The sequence below is a fragment of the Alexandromys fortis genome, unplaced genomic scaffold (assembly GCF_014885135.2).
Source record: "Alexandromys fortis isolate MF-2015 unplaced genomic scaffold, M_Fortis_MF-2015_v1.1 scaffold_40, whole genome shotgun sequence".
Lineage (NCBI taxonomy): Eukaryota > Metazoa > Chordata > Mammalia > Rodentia > Cricetidae > Alexandromys > Alexandromys fortis.
Genome location: NW_026067966.1, coordinates 4349507 through 4364112, shown reverse-complemented (window position 1 = coordinate 4364112; position 14606 = coordinate 4349507). Strand labels below are relative to the sequence as shown.

The 14606-nt window shown below is 37.0% G+C and overlaps 1 protein-coding gene across 2 annotated transcripts in view; it reads left to right on the top strand.

Moving 5' to 3' along the window:
* Spag16 (sperm associated antigen 16) overlaps nucleotides 1–14606 on the top strand; it is an 896526-nt gene that overhangs the window by 43573 nt on the left and 838347 nt on the right. For both annotated transcript variants that reach the window (XM_050154322.1, XM_050154323.1), the window contains exons 6-7: nucleotides 6075–6182; nucleotides 9151–9268. In XM_050154322.1, coding sequence (XP_050010279.1) covers nucleotides 6075–6182; nucleotides 9151–9268 — 226 coding nt within the window. The remainder of the gene's footprint in view (nucleotides 1–6074; nucleotides 6183–9150; nucleotides 9269–14606) is intronic.

The following is a 14606-nucleotide window of genomic DNA, read 5'->3' as shown; positions in this document are numbered from 1 at the left end:
TAATAAAAATTTTAAAAACTTTAAAAATTACATATGTAAAATTATATATATATATATATATATATATGAAAGAAAAGAGTGTCTATATTAAAGAATTAAGCAATCTATTCTCAGGTACTCCAAAAATACACTTGAACCAATAGTTGTGATATTTTTAATTGGTAATTCCAGAATCAGTGGACATTATTGGTTTCCAGTAGAATCACTGGTGGTTGTAAAAAATAGGAGAAAGATGACAAAACTAGATTTTACCAATACCTAGCCACAAATCCAGCCCTACACAAAATACTAGAAGGAAAACTCCAACACAAGGAAGCTGGCTATAACAACTAAAACACAGACAATTAATGGTGTCATAGCAGCAAATCACAAAGAAGGGGAAAACGCACAAATTAACATCACCAACAATGAAAACTAAATTAACAGGAGATAGCAATCACTGGTCATTAATATCCCTAAATATAAATGGTCTCAACTCACCTATAAAAAGGCACAGACTAACAGATTGGATACAAAAACAGAACCCATTTTTCTTCTGTATACAAGAAACATATTTCAACCTCAAAGACAGACATAGTCAACAGAGAAATGCAAATCAAAACAACTCTGAGATTCCATATTAAACCTGTAAGAATGGCCAAGATAAAAAAACACTGATGACAAGTTATGCTGGAAAGATTGTGGAGGAAAAGGGAACACTCCTGCATTGCTGGTGGGAATGTGAGCTGGTATAGTCCTTTTGGATATCAGTATGGCAATTTCTCAAAAAATTGGGAAACAACCTTCCTTAAGACCTAGTAGTTCCACTTTTGTGTATATATCCAAAGGATGCGCAACCATGCCACAGGGACATGTGCTCAACTATGTTAATAACAAGCATTGTCTGTCATAGCCAGAACCTGGAAATATACCCCTTGTCCAAAGAATGGATAAGGAAAATGTGGTACATTTACACAATGGAGTACTACACAGCCAAAAAAAAAATAACAGCATCTTGAATTTTGCAGGAAAATGGATGGAGTTTGAAAACATTGTTTTGAGTGAGGTAACCCATACACAGAAAGACAATTATCACATGTACTCACTCATAGGTGGGTTTTAAACATAAAGCAAAGAAAATCAGTCTACAAACTACAATCCCAGAGAATTTAGACAACAATAAGGGAATGCCCCTAAGCATACTAGCCTTGATTTTTGGCTTCTATAGTTCTTCTTGCTAATTGAATACCAGGATATGGTTTTTGTGTATAAAAGACAAAAGGCTATCAGACTCTGAGCTGTATGATGTGAGCAAGAGGCACATTTCTATCCCACCTTGTCCAACAGTCACTTCTAAATAATTACCCAAGGCTTAGTATTAATTACAAAGTGTTTGGCCTATTGCTTAGGCTTATTTCTAACTGGTTCTTACATTTAAATGAACCTGTATGCCATGTGGCCTTGGTATTACCAGTCTGCTGGCATCTTGTTTCCTGGACAACTGGCTTGCATTTCTCTTGACTCCTCCTTCTTTCTCCCTGTATTCAATTTGGCTTTCCCAGCTAGCTGTATACTTTCTTGATATAGGTCAAAGCAACTTTCATTATTATTCAATGACAGTAACAAATATTCACAGTGTACAGAAGGGTTATCCCACAGGATTCCCCCCCCCCTTTCTGTCTAATCAAAAAGGAAGGTTTCAACTTTAACATTGTAAAATTACAGACAATAAAACAGTAATGAAGTAAAAATTACAGTTATAATATCTAGTCTATTTGAATTTGACAAAATTACAGAAAATATTTAATTATCCTATCTTGGTGAGTATCCTATCTTGGTGTGTTCAAAGTTTTATATCTAATTTACCTTTTTATCATAACTAAGAAAGACTATAACTATTTAGTCTTCCACTCCCTCAAAGACCTGAGAAGGATATTGCCTGAGTAAGCAGTAAGTACAAGCAAGCTACTTCTCAAACATGTGAGAAATGATAGAAACAGCCAGACTACTGGACACTCACCCAAGGTTTTTCTGTAATATTAGAGCATCCATCTTTGGCCTACAGGACTTGCATATCTGATAAACTTTCCTGTGAAGAAGGGAATTTTGAAGAACTTTCCTACCTTGTCTTGGCAAAGCTCAGCCGTTGTTTTCTTGCATCCTGCTGCTTCAGCTTGTACAGAAACTGTCAGCAATTGCAGCAAGGGCACATGGCTAGCTTTTGTCAAAAAGAAAATAAACTCAATACAGTTTCTTTAATGCCCTTTATCTTCTCTGGAGTAGTTTGGTGTTGTCCAGAACAGATGATTTTCACTGCCATAAAAAGTCAGTTGTTAAAACATTTTAAATGTTATATTCTGTAGGTACTCATGATGTTTGAAGATACCTATCTATCTGAAATATATTTTTGTATATCTAGAAAAGCTAACTAACATGACTCTATGTTTGACTATTAATCTGTATGTATGACTGTTAATCTGTATTTCTTAATTATACATTACACTTTTAATTGAGCCATATAAACATGTCTTAAACAAGAGTAGAAATATACATGCAGTATAACAAAATTAACCTTAACTTTGTATAAATAAGTTTAAATTCATATCAATGTAAATTATTTTGAGATTATCAGTTGTTTGGGATTAAAGTAGATTCAATAATCTACTCTTTTTCCAATTATGATAATCTACCCTTTTCTCATCATTTCTATATCATATCACCCTTTCTTCTTTAGAAAAAGATTGACTATGAACAATAACAATTTTTAACCAATGTCCCCTTTAATGATAAAAAGTATTTATAAATATATAAACATTTTGGGAATTTGGGCATTATTCTCTAGACTACTTCCTGCTGAGTGGTGTGCACTGGTAATCTTTGAAGGACCCTGAGAAAATCTAGAATTATGGTCAAGTCCTGACTTAGAGACTGAGTTTTATAAGTCAGCAGCCTTAAAGCTGTTCTAGATGTAGAATTCAGAGGAAGTCATAGAAGATGAACTTTGAAACATTGGATCATCTGGCACATTAGAGATCTCTCAGGGGTCTTTCTTTATCAAACCATATTATTAACTGGAAGGAATCCACAGATTCTCATCTTCTGTGGAAACAAAAGCAGAACCTCTTTTCCAAGGCAGCATATCATTAGATTCAAAGTTTGAAGTCAAGATTTTTTAAAAAATATATACGTTGGTTTAACTTTGCAGCTCCCACAATCAAATGTCTCTCAGCAGTTAAATCAATAACAATCAAAATATTCAAAGAAAATACAATAACATATATAATTCAGACTCTCTGTATTTTCTATCTGTATATGTTTTTTCTTTTCTATTACTTTTTTCACTTTTAAAGATTTTATTTTTTAAAAACTATTTCTTTCTTTCTGTGACTGTCTATACATCCTTTCTTCTTTCTTTCCTCCCTTCCTTTCTTTCTCTCTTAAGTCTCTGTACATTTTAAAATACACTGGAACCTGTTTAGAGTTCTTTATTTTTTTGTCTGAATCTATCCTTATTATGTATCTGTACTGTTTTTTGATTGCATTAGACAGATCTTAAAACTGCTATATTAACTGTCTGTTCTGCTCAGCTTAGTGAATGGTGCTAGCACATGGTAGTTGGCTCCTCCCCTCAGTTCTGAGTATCTAGTCTCGTGGTGGAGGCACCAGTGAGAGTCAGGCTCACGGCCCCAACTCTGGGAAGTGGTGTGTCCATGCTCTCACCCAGTTGTATGCAATCCACACTCCACAAACCCCAATCAAGTGTTCTGTAGTAGGACTTTCTAAAAGAGCTATCTGTGCGGCCAGCATGAAACAGAAAGTCACTTTTTACAGGAGTTGTGCCTCTGTTAGCTGCCAGCAGACAGAGGCAACCAGAGAAAAGACTGTTACCAAGAAGCTGTGCTTGAGTCTTTTTGTGTGTGTGTGTGTGTGTGTGTGTGTGTGTGTGTGTGTGTGTGTGTGTGTTTAGAATCCTTTTTCCAAACTTTGTGTGCCATTTGTAAACTGAGGTTTCTCTGTCCTGCCCTATCCTTCAGCCACTTCTAAATAATCACTCAGAGGCTTAATATTAATTACAAACTATTTGGCTTATTGCTCAGGCTTATTATTATCTATCACTTTCATTCATATTAACCCATTTCTATTAATCTATGTATTGCCATGTGGTTGTGGTTTTAACCAGTCTGCTGCCATATTGTTTCTTAAGTAGCTGGCTTGTATCACTCTCGACTCTACCCTTCTTTCTCCCTGTATTCAATTTGGTTTTTCTGCCTAGCTATATTCTGCCTTGCTATAGGCCAAAGCAGCTATCATTATCAGCCAATGAGAGCAGCAAATATTCACAACATGCAAAGGGTTATCCCATAGCATATCAGTCAGCAATAAAGACACTCTTTTCAGCTTTAACGGTGTCCTGTGGTGTTGTTGGATGGGCTTACCCAGCAACACAGAGTCTCACTCATGTCATCGAGTCCCAAATTGAGTAAAAAGAAGAAAACAAGTCTAGTACCAACATTTCACGTTGTCTCTGCAATGCCAGCAGCTGTCCCTCACTCCTGATGCTACAACTTGCCTGCTAGGGTGACTGTGATCTCTAACTGTGAGGGAAAAGAAATCCCCTGCTTTAAGCTGTTTTGTCATAACAATGAGGAAAGAAACATAGAATACACATGGCTTCTTGGGTTTTGATTTCTTTCTGTAGCTAGTATTATGCGTATTTTGTGATGTAGTTAAAAGCTGTAAAAATTAATAATTATTGCCATGTTTATCAGATGAGTTTTCAAATCTGAATATAGAAATCACAATTCATTATACACTCCAAAATTTTGGCATGAATATAAAGTTGAGGATTGGATGGAAGATGATCATTATTAGTGTCGTGTTGATTAGGTATTGCTTAGTAATATATAATAGAAACTCAAAATTCCTTAGTAAAGATCAAAAAACTTATTCAAGAAAGAATTGAACGATTAAAAAGAAGAAAAACTTATAATTTGTATCAATGTCACTTTGACCACACACCACCTGTAATATGAAAAATCCCACTAATCAACATATCCTTCACCAGGAACCTGGAGACCTAACTTTAACCCACAAACTTCCTTGGCCGCGCCCAGAGTGTTCCTCCCAGCATCCTCTGACATAGCTTAAAACTGAGGCTTCTCTGTGTGCATTCACTTTCTGTGGTTCTCAGTCTCGTGGGTTTGTCACACGCACAGGCAGATTTCTTCCCTTCTGATCTGAAGGTCGCATGTCCTCCCTCCAGGTCAGCTCACTTTTCAGAGTGTGAAAGGATGAAGAAAGCAGCGTGCATCCGTTATCCAATACGGATAGAGAGTTGGTTTTGTTCATTATAACCTGGCCTTTACTGAGACTAATATATAACCGAAGTGAGCCAAGCACTCCCATTAATACTTTACATAGAACTCTACTTTAGATAGGATTTGCTTTCTTGCTGTACTCAAAGGTTTGAATTCCTACCTAATAAATTAATATTTCTGTATTGATGGAATCATTAATATGCTGACATTTTTAGTAGTTAACTTTCTACTGATTAAGAATTTCATATTTGTGATAAGTTTCTAATAAGGATATCAATTATATATAGTAATCTGATCCTCTGATGGTACGTATTTCTCATCTTATTTAACAGGACAAAATTTTGGTTTTCTGGAATTTCTGTGCTTTCCAAACTATCCACGCTAAATGATATAATATGTCATTTGTCTTGAAAGTGAAGATTACACTCCCATCTTTTATTTCTAATTATTGTAAATTACTCCATTTTATATGTATTTTAAATTTGTAAGTCAAAATTCTCTCTGGAAATAATTGGGTTATAATCTGCATGTATCTTGTAAACATGCCTTCTAATTTGATTTAAAAATTTTATGTATGATTCACATTTTTGAAAACACAGCCTTTGTCTTTTCATAACTCAGTGATTTACAAGTAATGTTGGGCCTCCAGTGAGAGCGTAGCGCCTCTTTGCCCCCAGTCCTCATTGACTTATTCATTATTGACTATGAACACTGAGTACTCTTTTAGGAAATAAATAGCAGCTGTCTTGACGGTTGTTGTTGGTGGTGTTTTTTCAGAAGGGCCAGAGAAGATCTGCTGAAAACTCAGAAGGAACGGGACTTTCATCGCATGCACCATAAGCGCATAGTGCAAGAGAAGAACAAGCTGATCGCAGACCTGAAAGGGTGAGAAGCTCGTGCTTGTTGGAGAGTTATCTGAGCTATTGGAATCTGACTGTAGGAGGACTTAGTGAATAAAGTTGTTCTTTCAAGTTTATTGGATAGGAAGTTTAGGCCCTTGATTGAAAGAACATTCATACTAATGGGGTATATGATTGAGAAGTTAAAAATATAAGAAAATGTGCTCCACTGTTGGTTTGTCAGTCAAGACAGAGTCTCAATAAGACTGGTGTGAGAGAAGGGCTCCAGGGTGTGTTTTCCTTGAGCTAAATTCTCAAGAGTGGATAAGCTGGTGGAGTGGAGCCCTCAGGCTATGCTTGTGCGACAGTGGGCTGCTTGTGCAGCAGAACCAAGTCATGACGGCAATGGGATGTCCACCAGGTGAACCATCGAAGGCAAAGAACAGACAGAGCTTTGATGAGATTAGAGACATATCCTAGACATATCATATTAGTTTGAATATATAAGAGCAACTTTAGAAGTAATTTTGGAAGCATTCTTCAAATTTACTTTCCCTTCTTCAATAGCTTCCTTGTGTTCTTTTTCTGTAAAACAAAAATTCAGCTTTATAACTGTTAAATAAAATTGTCTTTTGTTTACGTTAGTACCACCCAATATAACTTTCTGTGTTGACATGGACATTATAAATTTTATATTCAATAGAAACACTAGGTATTTTTATTTAAATGTATATTATACCCACTAAATATGCAATTAAAAGGGGCATACTCAGCTAGTTATTTTTAGTAATGCCATTATGTAACACCTGGCAAGAAGCAATTTAAGGACGGTAGGGCTTATTCGGGTTTACAGATAAAGGGATACGTGCCGCCATGGAGCAGCAGATATGGAAGCAGGGGTGGGATGCTGGCTGGTCATATTCATCTGTCATCAGGAAGTAGAGTGTGAACAGGAAGTGGGTTCAGACTATACACCCTCCAGGCCTGTACTAGTGACTGACATTTCCTAGTAAGACTCAATCTCTTGAAGATTCCCTAACTTTCCCTAACAATATCAGTATCTGATGGCCAAGCATGGGAGTTCACGAAGCTGTGAGGAACATTTTTACAATTAAACTCTTAAGATTTTTGTGCCTCATGGGCTACCATCTCATTGTACCAAATACCGTTTTATTTATTTATTTTTTTGAACTTGCAAAGACGCCACAGTAATTAGTACTCCTAGCACTGTTCAAAAGTCCCAACTCATTCTGAACTCAAGGCAATTGCTTTTCTGTGAGGTTTTATAAAATCAAAAGACAAGTTACATATTTACAATACATAATGGTACAGGGTAAATGTTCCCATCCCGAAAGGGATCTATAACAAGGCATTGTCAAACAAAAGCAAACTGAAACCCAGTAGGGCAAAGGACTAGTCTTGCAGGTACACATCTTACATCTGGGGTTTGTGGGGCAGAGGACCAGTCCTGCAGGTATATACCTTATACCTGGGGTTTGGGATAGGCTGTTTTTGTGCTACAAAGGTCTTGAGTAGCTCTCTCCAAAGTCAGCCACCTGCAGCTGTATCCTCTCCCTGGTGCTGGCCTTCATGCTGTGTCTGTAGCTTTCCTTAGCATCTATCCCATAGCTTTGATATCTTTAACATCCTAAGGTTTCCATTGTAATATAGGCTTACTATATTTTGTGCAAAGAATGGATATACTATATCATATACTGGTAGCTGTATTTTATTCCGTTTGTGCACAGTAATATATTAATGTAATATATATGTATAATAGATAATATATTACTGTGCACAAACGGAATGAAATACAGCTACCAGTATATGATACAGAATACCTGAAAAACTTGTGCTGGGTGATAGAAAAGAGCACCCAGTGAGAAAATATTTTATGATACCAAGTATACGACTCTGTGTTTTCTAGGATGTAAGGATACTATGTTTTGATAAAAATATGATCTTCATGGATCTATATGTTAATTTAAACTGTTAACTCTGACACTTGGGATCTATATCTTTTACTTCATATATTTAATGTTTACTTCAGTAAAAATTAAAGCATAGTTTGAAGGCATTTTTAATCAAAAATTTAAGGTATTTATATGTATTAAGTAGTATGATCATCTGTGAAACATTAAAGTATTTTTAGACCTAGAGAAATGGCTCAGTAGTTATGAACACGTGCTGCTCTTCCAGAGGACTTGAGTGTTGCTCCCAGCACCTACATCAAGCAGCTGACAAGCCTCTGTGACTCCTTTTCCATGGGATCTGACGCCCTCTTCTGGTCTCTTTCAGCACCTGCACACATGCAGCATACAGTCACGTAGACACAGAAATTTAAAAATATATCTTTATACACTTAATTTTCTTAATATCAGATCAATCAAACATGTTTTTTAGGACTCTTTCACTTTGATATAAACAAAACTTCCAGTTTCTGGTTTAATCACCTATTTTCTGCGGCCCTTGTTTTCTTGAGAATTGCTATAAGAATACTTATTTAGTTGTTTTTTAAATTTTGTATTTTAGTTTTGTAGAACTGATGACATGTTCTCATGATCTCAGACTGGTCTTGAATTCACTATGTGGCTGAGATTGGCCTTAAGCTCCTGATCCTCCTGCCCCTGCCTCCCAAGTGTTGGGATTACAGGCTTGTAGTACTATTCTGCCTGGCGATATATGCTTTCTAAATTGGAAAGAACTACAACAGTCTTCTGAGTATATACTTGTATGTAGCAAAAAGTGCTGCTGGGTCTAGGAAACTGAGTAAGGAAAGGATGCTTTCTCATCCTGTGCTTATCCCTCACCTGAGATAGATGGAAATTAAGCAGGAAATAACTCTTCTGTGCTTCTTGGCTCTGGCATGGGACCTTTATATGGCCACTCATTTTTATTCATAAGCACACAAAAATTGAATGAAAGATGAGAAAAAGGTTTAGGTGTTAGATGGAAATCACTGATCTATCTATTTTACCTTTTCTGATGATGCAACTGCCCTTTTCCTTTTGTAGGCTGAAATTACATTATGCATCTTATGAACCAACTATTAGGGTGTTACATGAGAAGCACCATGCTTTACTGAAGGAGAAAATGCTGACCTCCTTGGAAAAAGATCGAGCTGTTGGGAAGGTAAGGAAAGAGGCAGTGAAGACTACCCTGAAGCCACTTTTAATCATTCTTTATTGTGCATGTGACTGTATATGTGTACATATGTATTTTTGTGTGAGGAGTGTGTGTTCACACATGTGCATACTATGTGGAGGCCAGAGGACATTGTTTTATTCTCAGATGTGCTGAGCTAGGTCTCTCAGTGGACTGGAGCCCATCAAATGTGCTAGGCTGGTTGACCCGAGGCACTTTCCTGTTTTTCTACCCCCAGTGCTAGGATTACAACTATGTGCCACCATAATGTACGTTTTTATTGGGGGGGGGGTCAATTCAAGTTTTTGGGGCAAACAGTTTGTCAACTGAGCTGTTTCTCCAACCCTCAGTCATTTATTTTTTTTATGAGTACAATAATGGTTTTGTTTTCTGAGGTAAGTTTTAAAACATTGCCCAGAAATTTATAAAAATTCATTTGAAAACATGAAGAAAAAGTATCTTGTCTATTAAAAACCTATAATGATTATTATTTAATTAATTAGTGTGTAACTTAAACATGAATTGATAGATTATTAAAGTACAGTTAGAGGAAAATACTCAGCCATTGTCATTAAACTATGACCACGACTTGGGTTTAAATGCCAGCTGTTCACATCAGCATCAGGCAGGGTATTTAGGAGATGCGTAGAGTCTGAGAGTGACAGCTTGCTGGCTTGTGTATGCTCCAAGGACTTAAAATGTTGCACACGGACTTGGGCCGGTGGCTCTGAGTTTGCTGGATCTCACCAACTGGGTTTAATGGCAGTGCGCAGAGGGGAAGCCAGTCTCATCAGGACCTGTTGCAGAGCAGTGTGAACTTGAGAGAGTGCTAGATACTCTCAGGGAAGGTGGGGTTTCCATTGGAGGGAAAACACTATTGAGTTTTCTTTGTGCATAATTTTTATCGGGCATTGGCAGAAACTGGACAGAGGCTGAGGTGCTCTATTGAGTTTGATTAATTCTCTGGCCACACACTCTATATATGTCCTCCCTGGGATAACCAGAAGCTGTATGCTCATGTGCTGTTGTAGAGCTGTTCATCCAGTTAGCTGCTCATCTGAAGATCACCTCTATTCATCTCGGATTCTGCTTTGTTAGTAATTGACCTTGACTATCTGATAGCTGTTGGTTACTTGGCCAGCTTTTCCTCTCAGTCCTTGCTTGTGTCTCACTAACTGTTAATTATGCTGACTTCTCTGGCTTTGTTAGCTGCTGATGTTGACTGTCTGCTAGTCATTAGGCATTGGTGGGTGTTGCTGTCTCTGACCTTGAAGGTGTCCTAAGTGTTAATTATATGGAGCTCTTGGCTCTCACAAGAAGAGAGAGCTACTTCCAGCCAAGAAGTAGCTGCTGTGCTCTTGGCTATCTTTTTGTCTATGAGATAGTCTAGGTCTCATTCTCCACGGTGTTGGGCTCATTAGAAGCCATCTTCACTTACAACTTAGTCTGTTTAGAATAATCCTGTTAAAAGAAGCAAGAAGCAAGAATCAAAAAAAAAAAAAAAAAAAGAAGCAAGAATCCATAAGAAACAATAGCGCCTACCACGAGTTTTGCACATTAGAAAGGTCTCATGGAAGCTAGCCACCTGGCCCATTGTCACTGAACCTGCTTGTCCCTCATTAGTTCCCCTTGGCTATCTCATATCCAGCTGTGAGGTCTCTTATTTATCTTACTTCCTTCTGCACACTTTGTGTTTCTTAACCCTTTAACCCTTTGCCTCCACTGTGAGCCCTTTCAGCCTGAGTCATTTCACCGGCTCTCTTAGAGGAGCAATTCTCAACCTGTGGGTCGAGACCCCTTTGGAGGGGGTGTGGAATGACTTTTTCACCCGGTTGCAAATCCGATATCTTGCATATTGTTTAGTTGCATTAATATTCCTAACAGTAGTGAAATTACAGTCTTGAAGTAACAATGAAGTAATCTTATGGTGGGGGTCACCGCAGCACAAGGAGGAACTGTATTGAAGGGCTGCAGGGCTAGAAGGTAGGGAATCTGCTCTAGAGACTTATCTCCCACCTCATAAACCCTCAGTCAGTGTTAGTAAGTGGTAGTCACAAAAATAATATTGCCATGAAAATGAGATAAATGAGATAAAATCCTTGGACATTGCTCCCAAATATATATTTGGTGTTCTTAACTATGGTTTAATTCACTTCCTTTATGCTGAGTGACATTCTTACCTTCTACCTGAAATGTTTTTTGTTTTTGTTTTTTTTTTTTTTTGTATAGACCTAGGGCTTTGGGGAGGGACTGTTGGCATAGAATTTAAGAAAAATAAAGCAAAATGTTGACATGCCACATTAAAATATATAAGAGTTTGTTAAAGAATGCGTGACTGTGACTATGCTTAATATTCTTTTGTTGTTTTCTGCACATTTTAACTTCTGCCCAAACTCAGAAGCTACAAAAGCTTTCTTGATGATAATACAGTTCCTATAATATTAAGATGTTTTTAAATAATGTTATTTTTGTTTCTTCATTAAAATTCTTAACCGTTAAAATACGAAGCATCACTGTTTCTATGCCTTTTGTATTTGGGTTTTAATTTTGTGTCCTTAAATATTTAAATAATATTGTAAGCAATACTGAATAAAATGAATGTTTTAATTATCTAAATTCTTACTACATTTATTTCAAGCTCTAAAAGTCTGATTTCCTTGGTTCTTTTTACACTAACACTGGTGAGTATTAGTGATGTTTCTCATTATTTTGACAAAACTTTGAGAATACTTGAGAGGGAAAAGAAGGAGGGAAGAGTTCCCAGTTGAGGATGCAGTCCATTATGGCAGGGACACTGTGGTACAGGAGTGTGAGATAGCTGTTACCATGGCATCCACCATCAGGAAGCTGAGAAATAAGGCTTGCTCCTTCTCAGCTTGCTTCCTCATTTTTATTCAGTCAAGGACCCAGCCCCTGGAGTGGTGTTGCCTCTAGGCATTCAGGATGGGTCTCTCCTCCTCAGTTCTTTCTGTAAATGGCATCACAGACCCATTCAGAAGTGTGCATCTATAAATTCTAAATCCAGTGAAGTTGACAATGAAGACTAATGCTTGCAACTTGCTTACACTGTCCTTGGGTCCTTGACTTCTACTTCCACAAACTGAGCAGAACTGGCTCTGCCATCCCATCTGCTGTGTGTCTCGGGCTAAGTTATATACTTGGAAACATTCTCCTACCCTTTGTTTCGAACATGATGGTGGTTCCTTAAGTTAGTCAAAGGCCATGTTGAGGACATTTATGACGTGCATACAGTCTTTGGGTTTCAGACTTAATTACTGCCTTATTAGAAAAAGATAAGAATTGGGAGTAATCATGTGAATCTTAGTAGTTTGTAAATTAGTCCTGAAATATTCAGGTCTTTTATATTTTCTTATACATTAAACATGGATTAGTTACTTGCCTTTAGGACTGATACTTTGTGAAGTGAATCAGGTTTTAACACACACACACACATATATATATATATATATATATATATATATAATCTGATGTATGACATATATAACATGGCAAGATGCACAGAAAACTGTCGTGACTATAAAACTGGTTTATTTGTCCTTTAGCCCATACTCCTGCTGAAGACAAAAGATCATCTAGATCCTTCTGGGTTAAAACAACCTGTTAAACTTAGCACATGATGTATAAAAATGATATTAACTGCTTAGCAAAAATTAATTTTCCATTAAATTTCTTCATTATTATGGGCTAAACGGCCACATAAATATTTGTATAGTGTAAAATCTACATTCTAGTCTCTGTCTACTTTCTGATGTTGTTTATCAATTAGGTTTGCTCATTTTTGGTGTTGTGTTGATGTATTCTGTTCCTAGTAGTTCTTTTAAATGCAAGTCATGGAACCTGGCTAACTCCATTGCCTTTGCTATTGTAGCTGTGGGCATTTAGCAGTATGTCATGCCAGACTTGTGTTCCTGGTCTAGTATATTTAATGATAATATTCATGAGGCTGGAGAGATAGCTTAGTAGTTAAGAGCACTTGTTATTCTGGAAGGGCTCCCAGAAGCCATGTGGTAGTTCACAACCATTTATTATCCTAGTTTCAGAGGATCTGATGTCTTTTTCTGACCTGCATGGTTACCAGGCTCATAGTGGTGCACATACATTCATTCAGGCAAAAATGCTCATACACAGTAAATAAGCCTGGAACAAAACTATTTTAATGCTAACAGTTCTATGTACTCTACTGAAGTATGAAGAGGACTGGGTGCACAGTTTCTAAGTACCACCTGAAAGGTCCTATAGTGTTTTAGAATATTATAAAATGTAGAAGTTCGGTAAAGCACAGCACTTGTTTGCGGCTGCTCCCTGAGGGAGGAGGAGTGTGTCTACTGGGTTTGGAGCAATTTGTTTGTCCTTTGCTTCAAGGCCTTTCTCATGCCTGTCCTCTGATTTCTCTTCTCTTCTTGGGATCTAACTCTGTGTTTCTTTGTTCTGTTGTAGGGTTTATGTTTCTGTACTGTTATACACCGAAAGCCATTCTGTGCCCCCATTTGTCTCAGCAATCTTCACACCTGTTCTTATTTTTACTTTATTTAAAAAAAAAAAAAAAACGAATACAGATTTGGAAAATATTTACTGTTGGGAAATACTAGAATTTATTTCTTGATGTTGAAAATGGAGCAGTTATGTTTTAGAAATAGGTTTATTCTCTCAGGTACATTGGCTGTTCAAAGTTGTAGGCTCCTTACAGTATGAAAATGTCATGTTTAAATAGATTCACTAAGAATGAAGTTGATCCTGGGCACTTGATCGTTTTTCAGGATTGGTTTACAGATATCAGTGCAAATATGATATGAAATCCAACATTTTTCTGTTAAGCTCTGTATTATACATGATGACTCACAGACAAAATATTTTATTTAAACCTAAAATTAGTCAAATGATTGATTAAGCAATAATAATAAAGTTTATATAATAATGCCAGTAAATAGGCTTAGGAAAAGTTGTGTATCTGTAGGTTAAAAGGGTCAGTCAAAGAAATCCACCCTGGCCCTGAAACCAGAGCTAGTTAAAGAAACATACCCTGGTCCTGAAACTTGAACCAGTGAAAGAAACACTTTATCCCTAAACTCAGAACCAAAGAATAACACCCTGACTCTGAAACCAGAGCCAAAGAAACACACTTTGGCCCTAGAACCAGAGCCAGTGAAGGAAATATGCGTTAGCCCTGAAATTAGAGCCAGAAAGCTAAAAAAAAAAAGGCCAGTAATGAAAACACATTTTGGCCCTGAAACCAGAGCCAATTTTACCCTTGACCAACAGAAATATAAAACCAACCTACCCCTGTGTTGAAATAAGGAGCGGCGGA